At 45.7% G+C, this 15,219-nt stretch overlaps 1 protein-coding gene across 2 annotated transcripts in view; it reads left to right on the top strand.

Annotated features, from left to right (window-relative positions):
- The first annotated feature begins 53 nt into the window (after nt 1-53).
- The window catches only part of LOC143486790 (TSC22 domain family protein 4-like), an 18,751-nt gene continuing 3,585 nt past the window's right edge, over nt 54-15,219 (top strand). The window contains exons 1-3 of one of the 2 annotated variants that reach the window (XM_076986228.1): nt 54-1,193; nt 1,255-3,035; nt 3,804-3,964. In XM_076986228.1, the coding sequence (XP_076842343.1) occupies nt 2,304-3,035; nt 3,804-3,964 (893 nt within the window). In that variant the 5' untranslated portion in view covers nt 54-1,193; nt 1,255-2,303. Of the gene's footprint in view, nt 3,036-3,803; nt 3,965-15,219 lie in introns of both variants that reach the window. The other variant, XM_076986227.1, reaches the window with a different exon arrangement.

Here is a 15,219-nt window from a genome sequence, read left to right on the forward strand (position 1 = left end):
TCTCCGGTACCGACCCGCCATCTTTCCGCCCAAATCTGCCCCCGTGCCGCAGAACCGCCCGACGGTTTAAAGTTTTCCGGGACTGTGTTTATAAGCGACCCGTTACCGTCAGGTTGGAAGTGTAACGACTTCACGTTCATCTAACCGGAGACGTCCATTAACGTGCTGACGCCTCCGTTAAACGCAGATTACGTGAAATAATCTAGTCTGACGGATCTCGCGAACGTTGCGGTCTAGAAAGTGCAGCGCGCGAGCGAGCGTGCGTGCGTGCGCGCGTGCAGAACTGCGCGTGGGGGCGTAACTTCCGGATTTAGGGAAAGTTGTCAACAGTTTCGTGACAGTGAAAAACTATGAAGAACTGTGAAGAAGTGAAGTTTGGTAGAAGTGAAGAAGTCTGGTAGATGTGGATATAAGAGTTTATAAGAGTTTCAACAGTTGAACGCTCGGGGTTTCGTGAAGATCGTGGAGGAGGAATAAAGGTTAAAGACGCTGGTCCAGGCGGTGGTAAAGTGTTAATAAAGTGTTAACACTGATCGGTGAGAGCACCGCGTCTCGCCCCCCGTTAGTGTGGACGGTACCGGGCCCCGGTCCGTGTCCAACCCTGGATGATCTCCACCGAGGACCGGAGACGGACGAGGTGTGAACGAGTCTAAATCAGACCCTCCGGTCTGATCCTCACAACTTTACCAACTGTTAGTCGGACAGACGGATTACACGCAGATTAAACCTGTTTAAAGCGTCTCAACATCCCCAGTGTCGGTCCACCGTGATCCGTCTCCCGGAGCTCCGTTACGTGTCCGCGTTTAAACCGCGCGTGAGGATCGATAAACGAGCGCGTGCACGAGCCCGTACGGTTTAGATTAGATTAGTGCACGAGCGTCTGTCCTCGTGGGACACGTGCACGCGTGAGCGTGGAAGACCCGCACGCGCATGATTTACAAGTTGGACGCGACTGGGATCCAGAAGACATGAACTGGTGGAGCTGGTGGAGGCAGGGGCAGCGCTGTTCGCGCATGCGCGTTTCACACCCACCACCTACAACAGTACAGTGTGACTGAAGGGCCGAGAAGACCTCGATATCAGGGACTGTGAGGTGATCTTGTGGGCTGTGAGGTGATATCAGGGGTTGTGAGGTGATATCAGGGGCTGTGAGGTGATATCAGGGGCTGTGAGGTGATATCAGGGGTTGTGAGGTGATATCAGGGGCTGTGAGGTGATCTTTGTGAGCTGTGAGGGGATATCAGGGGTTGTGAGGTGATATCAGGGGTTGTGAGGTGATATCAGGGGCTGTGAGGTGATCTTTGTGAGCTGTGAGGGGATATCAGGGGTTGTGAGGTGATCTTTGTGGGGTGTGAGGTGATATTGTGGGCTGTGAGGTGATAAACTAATCTTTAGACTCACCTTCATTAACCACACACATGTCTCAACTCAAACTATGTGGGTTTGGTTGAGATGAAAACTGTGATTTTCCAAGATCTTCCTCTGTGTGTGTGACTTCACTGTGTTCCTCTTCACAGCTTCACCTACATGTAGGTTATCGCAGGAAAGCCCAACATGTGATAACTATTAAGATAATTACATTACAACATGTGATAACTATTAAGATAACTGAATCTTTCAGAAAACGCTGCCGTAGCTGCTGGAGTTTGAGCTCCTCCGTCACTAAAGCCATGTGTAGAGGTCCCGATATCCTCTTAATGGTCCTGTTGGGTTTTAGTGCTAAATATGATCTGCTCTTTCAGAAAGCCTTTTCTGCTCATAATAACCAAGTCGTAAATATTAAGGTGGCACAGAGCAGAGTTGCTCTATAAATACCGACTACAGAAAAAGAAGCTGTCGTTTATATCGCTCGGGACTTGCGCAATCTCTGGGCAAAGAGACTGTTAGTTTCTGAAAGACTCCGTGTTTCCCCGAAAGACTCGGAAGGAGGAAAAGTTTAAAACGACGTGAGAAGAGTGTGTTCTTCTGGACGTGTGTGTACTGCTGGAGATCGCTGCAATGTGCTGTCAGATCCGCGAGAGTTGAACCCGATGTGTGGTGAAGTGCGAGACACAGACCCTCACGTCGGCGGACCGGCTGACTGCGTGACTGGCGTTTCCCTCTGGCGACTTTCTGAATTCTTTGACACAGTTTTTTTTCCCATTTATTTTACTAATGTGTGAGTTATTCAGTGTGTGTGAGAGAAACCAGGATGTAAGTTAGAGTGCACAGACATAACATTTACAGAGGCATACACAGAGCCACACGTACACACACACACACACACACACACACACACACACACACACACACACACACACAGGATGAGTGGTGGTAAGAAGCGCAGTGGTTTCCAGATCACCAGTGTCACTTCGGACTATAATCAGAGTGTTGGAGAAAGTCGTGTGCCAGGAGCTTCTTCTCCCGAGAGCAGCGTCTCCCCGCTGCTGAGTAACGGTGCTCAGAGGGACCCCACCTGTCCAGGTGTGTTCAACGGCCCCGCCTTCAGCCGCACCCTGAGCCCCACCTTTCAGATACACCAGAGTTCCAGCCAGCCAAGCACACCTGTTACAGTGCGGAAGCAAGGTTCGCTGGACCAGGCGGGTGCAGGGGGCGGGGCCTCGCGGTTCCGCGTGGTGCGATTGGTCCAAGGGCCGGGGGAGCCGTACAAGCGCGGCCGCTGGACATGTGTGGACGTGATGGAGCGGGAGGTGGAGGAACGGGGGCTCCGCCGAGTGATTGACAGCATGAGACACGCCCACTCTCTGGAATCCTTGGAGACGGTGGGACTGGGTGGGCCTGAAGGAGCGGTGGGCGGAGCTCTCCTGAAGCCGCTGAGTGTGCGAGGATTGAGAGTGGGTCACATGGTTCCTTCCCAGGATCCTGTGCACCAGCTGATTGGCTACAGAACAGATACAGCACATAGTGGCCCTCCCTCCCCCACACACACACACCGCGACACACACCTGCTGTCACCACCACCACGCACCCCTGACACACCCCGGGCCCGAAAAATACCTCCCCCATTACGACTTGACATGGATGGGACAGGAATGGTAAGGAATGCGCACACACCCAGGTTTACACAGGTGTTTACACAGGTGTTTACACACTGATTAGTGTTTAACAGTGCTCTAATTCAGATCCATGGAACAGCAGCTGATGGTGATCAATTCATTCTGACATCAGCATTATAACACTCACTGTTTTACTGTTAATACTAGTGAGTTTTACTGTTTACACTATAGTGAGGTTTACTGGTAATACTTTAGTGAGTTTTACTGTTTACACTGTAGTGAGTTTTACTGTTTACACTGTAGTGAGTTTTACTGTTTATACTTTAGTGAGTTTTACTGTTTACACTGTAGTGAGTTTTACTGTTTACACTGTAGTGAGTTTTACTGTTTACACTGTAGTGAGTTTTACTGTTTATACTTTAGTGAGTTTTACTGTTTACACTGTAGTGAGTTTTACTGTTTACACTGTAGTGAGTTTTACTGTTTACACTATAGTGAGTTTTACTGTTTACACTGTAGTGAGTTTTACTGTTTACACTGTAGTGAGTTTTACTGTTTACACTGTAGTGAGTTTTACTGTTTATACTTTAGTGAGTTTTACTGTTCTGCTTTACTTTTCAGTCTAGGTGCATACAGCTCATACATTATAGATTAATAGAATTCATGGAGTCTAGATTCATACAGTTACAGTCTATTTCCTTGCACACACATTTAAAATGAAAAAATTGCAAATATTTATAAAATATGTTTTAGTAAATAACAAATGATAAAATGACTAAAATGTTTTAATTTTTTCCCCCTTTGCAGCTTCGGGCTACAAGATCCCAGCCTGTTTCCCCAGGACCCCCCCTTGGTGGAGATGGACCGTTCCGTGCCTCTCTCACACCAGTGCGTACCCCATCAGCCCTGGCCTTGGCACAGTCCATGTTTGGAGTTGGGGGAGCATTTGAGTTTGTCAGTGATGAAAGGTGAGACACACTTTTCTATATGAAATTTATACAGCTTTTTGTTGAGCTGTCTTAGTAAATATAATACTAGATTTATATATTTAATCTGGAATCTATTTTGGAATACTAATACTGGACTACTTAGTTGATTTAGTATCCTGTGGAAGTGTCATACATGCCCACTGTGCACTACACTGTGTACTCACTGGGTACATTTCCATACTGTTGAGTACACTCACTCAGAACACTTCTATATTCTTGAGTACACGTAAACTATACACGTTCACTGAAGTATTCTTCATCCTCATGTTCACTGTTGAGTATACTTCATCCTCATGTTCACTGTTGAGTATACTTCATCACCTACACTGTTGAGTATACTTCATCACCTACACTGTTAAGTATACTTCATCATCACGTACACTGTTGAGTATACTTCATCATCAACTACACTGTTGAGTATACTTCATCATCAACTACACTGTTGAGTATACTTCATCATCAACTACACTGTTGAGTATACTTCATCATCAACTACACTGTTGAGTATACTTCATCATCACCTACACTGTTGAGTATACTTCATCATCACCTACACTGTTGAGTATACTTCATCCATTATCTACCTGCACTCCTCAGACCTCCCAAACTGCAGAATGATGCAGTACATGTGAGTGGGAGGTGAGGCTCACGTGAGGGGGGGCTGGGTGAGGTACACATGAGTGGGGGGATGAGGTGCACGTGAGTGGGAGGTGAGGCTCACGTGAGGGGGGGCTGGGTGAGGTACACATGAGTGGGGGGGTGAGGTGCACGTGAGTGGGGGGGTGAGGTGCACGTGAGTGGGGGGGTGAGGTGCACGTGAGTGGGGGGGTGAGGCGCACGTGAGTGGGGGGGTGAGGCGCACGTGAGGGGTTAGGCGCATGTGGGTGGGGGTGAGGCACACGTGAGTGGGGGATTAGGCACATGTGAGTGTGAGATAAATAGAGGAGACTGAAGTACAGGAGTGTATTAGAGAAAGTGATGTTGGAGTAAAGTGTAGTGAATGCAGTTTGGTGTATTTGGGGAATGTGGTGTGTGTGTGGTGTTGTGTGTGTGGTGCTGGGGAACATGGTGTTGGGTACTGTGTTTGGGAGTGAATTTTTGAAGGTGTGTTGTTGGGTGGTGCAGTGTTGGCTAAATGTTCAGAAATTACTTCTGGGGAAGTGTACAGAGCTAAGTGTGGCGAAGTGCTGGTGCTCAGAGGAGTGCTAGTTACCCCTGAGGCCATGAGACCACACCCCAGTGTGCTGGAGCAGGGACGGATCTGTGTCATAGGCTGTGTGGGGCGTGTGCAGACACCAACCTGTCTCTCTCTCTCTCTCTCTCCCACACACACACACACACACACACACACGCACACACACACACACACACACCCTTGTTCATCAGGAAGCCCTGTAAACTTTGATTTCTTGGCCAGTGTTTTTGTGTAAATATGTGTGAACATGTTTACTATGTTGCCGTTTGATCAGCCTGACTTAACTCCTGTATTTTGGATCACTTGTGTTTTATTCAGATGTAGGTGCTTTGTGTTGAGTAGGTAATTACAGAGGTGACCAGTGTTCATTCTGACACCGATCAGCTGTCTGTAATAACATCGCCGGGTTTCTCTCATCAGCTGGGTTTAGATTACTGACAGTTTTGTGTGGTCAGTAGTCATCTGTAAATAGGTGTGAAATTCGGTTGATTCAGAATGTGGTGAACCCAAAAACAGACAGAAACTTTGTGAGTAAGACTGAGTTTGTGTGAATGAGTGTGTGTGTGTGAATGAGTGTTGGTGCGTGAGTGTGTTCGTGAGTGTGTGTGTGTGAGTGAGTGAGTGTGAGGTGTGTGTGTGTGTGTGTGTATCAGACAGTGCTGTGGTGTCTTAACAAACATGTGCTTGTACTTTTCTCTCTGTGTCTCACTTTCTCCTCCCCGCTGGTTATAAATCTATAATTAGAGCCCAGGCTGTGTGCAGATGCATTCTTGGAGCCCAGGTTAGAATGGGAGTGGGGTGAAGCTGCATCACACTGGAGGCCATTAGGGGTCTGTCTCGTTGTTTCACACTTCTCTGCCTGTCGTCGCACACAGTGGCTAAATACCACATGTGGGCGTGCGCGCGCACACACACACACACACACACACACATACACACACACAGTGATATATGGTTGGGTAATTACTGTGGTGTGTGATTGGTTAGTTACAGTGGTGTGTGATTGGTTAGCTACTGCGGTGTTTAAGAGAGTTTTGTGTGTGGGATTTGTGAGTGTGTTGGTAGGGTTGTACATTTGTTGTGTGTTGTACAAGTGTGTGTGTGTGTGTGTGTGTGTGTGTGTGTGTGTGTGTGTGTGTGACATTGGCCTCTGAGAGCGTCACTTCTGCTGTTGTTTTTAAGAAGGGAACTGGAGGAAGAGGCTTATTATGTTGAACATGCCACAAAGGTTAATGGCTGTTCACAAATGTACCTCACACTCACACTACACACACACATCTCACTTCACACCTCACACTACACACATCTCACTTCACACATCTCACTTCACACCTCACACTCACACTACACACATCTCACTTCACACCTCACACTCACACTACACACATCTCACTTCACACCTCACACTCACACTACACACATCTCACTTCACACCTCACAATCACACTACACACATCTCACTTCACACCTCACACTCACACTACACACATCTCACTTCACACCTCACACTCACACTACACACATCTCACTTCACACCTCACACTCACTCTACACACATCTCACCTCTCACGTCACACTCACTTCACTCTTATTCTTCACACCTTATAACTCGTACTTCACAATCAAATGTCACAAGCCACACTTAACTCTCTCACATTTCCATTATACCATAACTGACTCTTGACACCTCACACTCGAACTTCACACATCTCACACACCCACACACTGTACACCCAGACCGCTACACCAACACACTATACACCCAGACCGCTACACCCACACACTATACACTCAGACCGCTACACCCACACACTATACACCCAGACCGCTACACCCACACACTATACACTCAGACCGCTACACCCACACACTATACACCCAGACCGCTACACCAACACACTGTACACCCAGACCGCTACACCAACACACTGTACACCCAGACTGCTACACCCACACACTGTACACCCAGACTGCTACACCCACACACTGTACACCCAGACCGCTACACCCACACACTGTACACTCAGACCGCTACACCCACACACTGTACACTCAGACCGCTACACCAACACACTGTACACCCAGACCGCTACACCAACACACTGTACACTCAGACAGCTACACCCACACACTGTACACCCAGACTGCTACACCCACACACTGTACACCCAGAACGCTACACCCACACACTGTACACCCAGACCGCTACACCCACACACTGTACACTCAGACCGCTACACCCACACACTGTACACTCAGACCGCTACACCCACACACTGTACACTCAGACCGCTACACCCACACACTGTACACTCAGACCGCTACACCCACACACTGTACACCCAGACCGCTACACCCACACACTGTACACTCAGACAGCTACACCCACACACTGTACACCCAGACCGCTACACCCACACACTATACACCCAGACCGCTACACCCACACACTGTACACCCAGACCGCTACACCCACACACTGTACACTCAGACAGCTACACCCACACACTGTACACTCAGACCGCTACACCCACACACTGTACACTCAGACCGCTACACCCACACACTATACACTCAGACCGCTACACCCACACACTATACACTCAGACCGCTACACCCACACACTATACACTCAGACCGCTACACCCACACACTGTACACCCAGACCACTACACCCACACACTGTACACCCAGACCGCTACACCCACACACTATACACCCAGACCGCTACACCCACACACTGTACACTCAGACAGCTACACCCACACACTATACACTCAGACTGCTACATCCACACACTATACACCCAAATAGGGGTGAAACAATTCCTTATTGAGTTCCTTGATTTGAAAAAAAAGATGCAGGAATTTTCTCTGCCTCGAATAATTGTTTGTTTAATTGTACTGCTCAAAGCAGGTATTTTGCACAGACTATTTTTAATGTGGCACAACAAGCTAGCTATCTTAATTTATGCTTGAAAAATATGCTAGTTTGGTTAGGATTTGATTAGCTACCAAGCTAGTATATATTTTATTTAATGGTCATTTATTTTCAAACGTTTTCAAATGTTAGTGTTCGCATGCTCTCGAGTTTCCCGCTGGAATTACAAGAGGCGGTTAATTTCTCGCTTGAAAAAAAAACATGATAGTTAATTGAGCAGCTGTGAAATGAATCTCACTAATCAGTAGCTGGTCACTTCAAGCAGGCAATGTGGAGTCAGAGATTAACTTCAGCAAAACCGACAATGCCTTAGTATTATTTATTTTTCTTGGTGCTTTATTCATATGTATTTGTGTTTACAATTGGAAATGTTTCTAGATAAGAAAATACTTTGTTGCTATGCACAATTGTAAGAATTAATTAAATAAATAAATAAATAAAAGTTATCTAAAAAGGGAAACATGCTGATCATTCATTATTAGGTGAAATGTCTTATTTTCTCTAGTGTATTTATAATCACTCTTTAGCCAAGCAAAAATACTTTTATCCGATTACTCCAAGGAATTTTAAGTATAATACTCAAATATAAAAAACATTCAAAAGCTGTGGCCCCACACCCAAACTAATACAACCACAAACTGTACAACCACATGTTGAACAAACAAAACTAATACACAACCATAATGAACATACATACTAACATAGCTACACACTCATACTAACATACACAACCATAATGAATATACATACTAACATACACACTCATACTAACATACACAACCATAATGAACACACATACTAACATACACACTCATACTAACATACACAACCGTAATGAACACACATACTAACATACTCATACTAACATACACAACCATAATGAACACACACACTAACATACACACTCATACTAACATACACAACCGTAATGAACACACATACTAACATACTCATACTAACATACACAACCATAATGAACACACACACTAACATACACACTCATACTAACATGTGTGATCATTAGAGTGATCTGTAAATGTGTGTAATCTGTAATGCGTGTGATCTTTTGATGCGTGTGATCTATTGATGTTTGTGATCTATTGATGTGTGTGTGATCTATTGATGCGTGTGATTGATTTATTGATGCGTGCGATTTATTGATGTGCAAGCGGTAGACGTGTTTGATCTATAGAGTCATGTGATCTATAGATGTCTTTGATCTATTGATGCATGTGATCTGTTGATATATCTAATCTATTGATGCGAGTGATCTATTGATGCGTGTGATCTATTGATGCGTGTGATCTATTGATGCGTGTGATCTATTGATGCGAGTGATCTGTAGATGCGAGTGATCTGTAGATGCGTGTGATCTATTGATGTGTGATCTATTGATGTTTGTGATCTATTGATGCGAGTGATCTATTGATGCGTGTGATCTATTGATGCGTGTGATCTATTGATGCTTGTGATCTGTAGATGCGTGTAATCTATTGATGTTTGTGATCTGTAGATGCGTGTAATCTATTGATGTTTGTGATCTGTAGATGCGTGTAATCTATTGATGTTTGTGATCTATTGATGCAAGTGATCTATTGATGCATGTGATCTATTGATGCGTGTGATCTATTGATGTTTGTGATCTGTAGATGCGTGTAATCTATTGATGTTTGTGATTTATTGATGTTTGTGATCTATTGATGTGTGATCTGTAGATGTGTGTGATCTATTGATGTGTGATCTGTAGATGTGTGTGATCTATTGATGCGTGTGATCTATTGATGTTTGTGATCTGTAGATGCGTGTGATCTATTGATGTTTGTGATCTGTAGATGCGTGTAATCTATTGATGTTTGTGATCTGTAGATGTGTGTGATCTATTGATGCGAGTGATCTGTAGATGCGTGTGATCTATTGATGTTTGTGATCTATTGATGTGTGATCTATTGATGCGAGTGATCTATTGATGCGAGTGATCTATTGATGCGAGTGATCTATTGATGCGTGTGATCTATTGATACGTGTGATCTATTGATGCTTGTGATCTGTAGATGCGTGTAATCTATTGATGTTTGTGATCTGTAGATGCGTGTAATCTATTGATGTTTGTGATCTATTGATGCGAGTGATCTATTGATGCGAGTGATCTATTGATGCGAGTGATCTATTGATGCGTGTGATCTATTGATGCGTGTGATCTATTGATGCGTGTGATCTATTGATGTTTGTGATCTGTAGATGCGTGTAATCTATTGATGTTTGTGATTTATTGATGTTTGTGATTTATTGATGTTTGTGATTTATTGATGTTTGTGATCTATTGATGTGTGATCTGTAGATGTGTGTGATCTATTGATGTGTGATCTGTAGATGTGTGTGATCTATTGATGCGAGTGATCTATTGATGCGTGTGATCTATTGATGCGTGTGATCTATTGATGCGTGTGATCTATTGATGCTTGTGATCTATTGATGCGTGTAATCTATTGATGTTTGTGATCTGTAGATGCGTGTAATCTATTGATGTTTGTGATCTATTGATGCGAGTGATCTATTGATGCGAGTGATCTATTGATGCGTGTGATCTATTGATGCATGTGATCTATTGATGTTTGTGATCTGTAGATGCGTATGATCTATTGATGTTTGTGATCTGTAGATGCGTGTAATCTATTGATGTTTGTGATTTATTGATGTTTGATCTATTGATGTGTGTGATCTATTGATGTGTGATCTGTAGATGTGTGATCTATTGATGTGTGATCTGTAGATGTGTGTGATCTATTGATGCGTGTGATCTATTGATGTTTGTGATCTGTAGATGCGTATGATCTATTGATGTTTGTGATCTGTAGATGCATGTGATCTGTAGATGCGTGTAATCTATTGATGTTTGTGATCTATTGATGTGTGTGATCTATTGATGTGTGTGATCTATTGATGTGTGTGATCTATTGATGCTTGTGATCTGTAGATGCGTGTGATCTATTGATGTTTGTGATCTATTGATGTGTGTGATCTGTAGATGCGTGTGATCTATTGATGCGTGTGATCTGTAGATGCGTGTGATCTGTAGATGCGTGTGATCTGTAGATGCGTGTGATCTGTAGATGCGTATGATCTATTGATGCTTGTGATCTATTGATGCTTGTGATCTATTGATGCGTGTGATCTATTGATGTTTGTGATCTATTGATGTTTGTGATCTGTAGATGCGTGTGATCTGTAGATGCGTGTGATCTATTGATGTGTGTGATCTGTAGATGCGTGTGATCTATTGATGTTTGTGATCTATTGATGCTTGTGATCTGTAGATGCGTGTGATCTATTGATGCGTGTGATCTATTGATGTTTGTGATCTATTGATGTGTGTGATCTATTGATGCGTGTGATCTGTAGATGCGTGTAATCTATTGATGTTTGTGATCTATTGATGTGTGATCTATTGATGTGTGATCTGTAGATGTGTGTGATCTATTGATGCGTGTGATCTATTGATGCGTGTGATCTGTAGATGTGTGTGATCTATTGATGCGTGTGATCTGTAGATGCGTGTGATCTGTAGATGCGTGTAATCTATTGATGCGTGTGATCTATTGATGCGTGTGATCTATTGATGCGTGTGATCTATTGATGCGTGTGATCTGTAGATGCGTGTGATCTATTGATGCGTGTAATCTATTGATGCGTGTAATCTATTGATGCGTGTGATCTGTAGATGCCTGTGATCTGTAGATGCCTGTGATCTGTAGATGCCTGTGATCTGTAGATGCCTGTGATCTGTAGATGCCTGTGATCTGTAGATGCCTGTGATCTGTAGATGCCTGCGATCTATTGATGCCTGCGATCTATTGATGCCTGCGATCTGTAGATGCCTGCGATCTGTAGATGCCTGCGATCTGTAGATGCCTGCGATCTGTAGATGCCTGCGATCTATTGATGCCTGCGATCTATTGATGCCTGCGATCTATTGATGCCTGCGATCTGTAGATGCCTGCGATCTGTAGATGCCTGCGATCTGTAGATGCCTGTGATCTGTAGATGCCTGTGATCTGTAGATGCCTGTGATCTGTAGATTCTGTTCCGCTAGTTGATGTTTTCTGGATTTGAAGGTGGGAGGCCAGTGGAATGCTGGGAGATTGCTATACGCAAAATGTGTGGGTCGCCTCTCCTCATTGGTCGAGACAGAGAGTAGGAGGGCAGTGCAATGAAAGGGTACCAGTGTTGGCCTATCATAGAGGGGGTTTGTTGGAAGTGTGCGTGCATGTGTGTGGGTGTGTTGGACATTTCCTTGCACAGACACAAGCACAAGCAGCTCCCTCCACCACGTAGCAGTGACTCCAACAGGGAACACAGACCAAATGATAACAAATCACCACAGACTCGTCCATCACCACGGAGACGCATGGTGTTGGTTTTTGGGGACCAAAACAGAGACGTTGGACCAGACGTGTGGGGTTAGAAGTAGTGATCACCACGGAGACACCGGCCCTGACGAGGCCCAGGACTTCTGTGGAGAAGCGCTGGGACAACGGACAGCAGAAGAGTGGAATCTCATCCAGGCTGGGCTAATCATCCACCATTCACAGGGATTAGTACTGGAGTGCAGCATGGGATTAAGACTTCCTGAGACTGAACGAAGACGTTTTGTGATGAAGACTAGGAGACGCTGACACCCCACTTAAACAGAGAAGGAGACACGCAAATCCTACAGCTATCATCCTAGAAACCACAGAAAACTGTGACCCGTCTCTCTCTCTCTTTCTCTCTCTCTCTCTCTCACTCCCTTATAATTATTCTTCTTGTAACTTTTCTCGGTGCATTTGTCTGTGTGAGTGTGTGTACAGACCACTTGAACTCCATTAGTTTGTCTCACACCTCAGGAGCCCCTATTGTGGTTTTTTGGTGAGTGTTTCGGGGGTTGAGGGGGTGCGTTTGGCATGTGTTGTGTGTAGCTTGTGTTTCCAGGTTCCCTAATTTGTGTGCATCCTCACACTTCCTGTGGCTTTGAGAAAAAAAGAACACAACAACTCAAGAGATTGCAGTCATTTTTTACTTTACTATTTTTTGATGTAACTTCCTGTCTCTTTTGTGTGTGACTCAGCTGTTTCCTGCCATGTTTGGTAGTGTGAAAAAGATGGTGTCGGCATTTGAGACACGAAAACATCCCCGCCCTCTCTCTCTCCCTCCTACGTCTTCTTCAGTCTTTCCGTCACTCTCTCTCTCCTCGACCTCTTCTTCTCTCTCATCTTACAACCCTTCTCCTTTACACACTCGAAGCTCCTCCCCCAACAAAGGCCCCACCTCTAACAGTATGGAGACTCCACCCCCTTCTCTGGTTCTGATCCCACATAACTCTCGTTCACTTATACCTGCAAGTGAGCCCCGCCCACCTCAGACAGTAGGACACGCCCCCACTGCCAAGCCAAGCTCCCACTCTGTTCCTACCACCACAGAGTCTCTCCTCCTCAGAGAGAGGGGGAGTGGGGGAGAGAGAGAAACACAGGATGTGACTTTAAGAGGAAGGGCAGTTGGGACGAGAGTTCCACGTGTTCGTCTTCGTGACTCTTGGCCAATCGGATTGAAGGTTTACTTTGAACACAACTTCCACTCGTCTGTCATGGCAGGACCCACAGAAACTACCATCTGCAGCAAATGGCCCCCGGCTATGGACAGGGGCAGATTGAAGACCCCGGTGTTGGACAGGGGCAGACTAAGGCCGGTTCCCACCAGCTCAAGGCCTGTGAGGGACCCTACAGACCCTTTGACTAGCAGAGATCTAACGTCCAACCCCATCACACGACCCAGGCCCACCTCCACCATGGGGCCTAGCAGTGGAGACTCGTGTAGTGGTGCAGTCACTGTATCCAGTGGATCCAGACTTGGAGGGCACACTGCAAAATCACAGACTCTCTGCTACACCACAGGCACCACTAACCTCACAGGGACCACCCCTACCTGCACCACAGGGACCACCCCTACCTGCACCACAGGGACCACGCCTACCTGCACCACAGGGACCACGCCTACCTGCACCACAGGGACCACGCCCACCTGCACCACAGGGACCACGCCCACCTGCACCACAGGGACCACCCCTACCTGCACCACAGGGACCACCCCTACCTGCACCACAGGGACCACGCCTACCTGCACCACAGGGACCACGCCCACCTGCACCACAGGGACCACCCCTACCTGCACCACAGGGACCACGCCTACCTGCACCACAGGGACCACGCCTACAGGGTCTACTGCTGAAGGCATCACAGGGTATGCTGGTGTCTCCACCATTGCCAGCTCTGCTGGGGCTCAACCACAGACCTCAGCTATTTCTGTCAGCTGTCCTCGCTCTATCATAGACACAGAGACCACTGGAACTGCCAGTGGCAGAAGGGGGCGGGGAAAGGGAGGGGCCCTGAGGCGAGGGCTCCGCCCTTCTGACTCTGCTCTCCTATCTTTGCTGCTGTTTTTCAGCAGGTAACCATGGCAGCACTTTTGGGTCATCAGTGTGGTGGTCTGTTTGTTTTTGTTTGTGTTGTTATTGCTTGTTTTGTGATATTTTCTTTCACTATTTTTATTTTTCTGGCTTGTGTGGATTGTGTAGTCTTCTCTCATTCTGTGTGTGTGTGTGTGTGTGTGTGTGTGTGTGTGTGAGCACATTTCACAGACACATGAGTAATGTGAACCGTGTGTTGCCTACCACGTTTAGGACAATAACATCCTTGTCACACACAGTTCTCCTCTGTAGTCTCTGTGTTTGTGTGTGTGTGTGTGTGTGTGTGTGTGTGTGTGTGTGTGTGTGTGTGTGTGTGTGTGTGTGTGTGTGTGTGTGTCATGTTGAACAGACAGAGTTAGGTTTGTTTGTATTTTTCTAACCCTTCTAACAGGCTGTGCTGCTCTGGACTAGAACAGGTTAGCGATGGACTACAGAACTGTTAACTTATCATACATGTTAACATTATCATTTCCTCCTTATTATTATTAATATTATTGTTGTTGTTGTTGTTGTTGTTGCTGTATTATTGTACAGATTACAGATACAGTCCATTTTATTGCACATAGTTGTCTCTGAGTGTCTAAAATTCTTTCATGTCTC

The sequence above is a fragment of the Brachyhypopomus gauderio genome, unplaced genomic scaffold, assembly GCF_052324685.1.
Source record: "Brachyhypopomus gauderio isolate BG-103 unplaced genomic scaffold, BGAUD_0.2 sc45, whole genome shotgun sequence".
NCBI classification, from domain to species: Eukaryota; Metazoa; Chordata; class Actinopteri; order Gymnotiformes; family Hypopomidae; genus Brachyhypopomus; species Brachyhypopomus gauderio.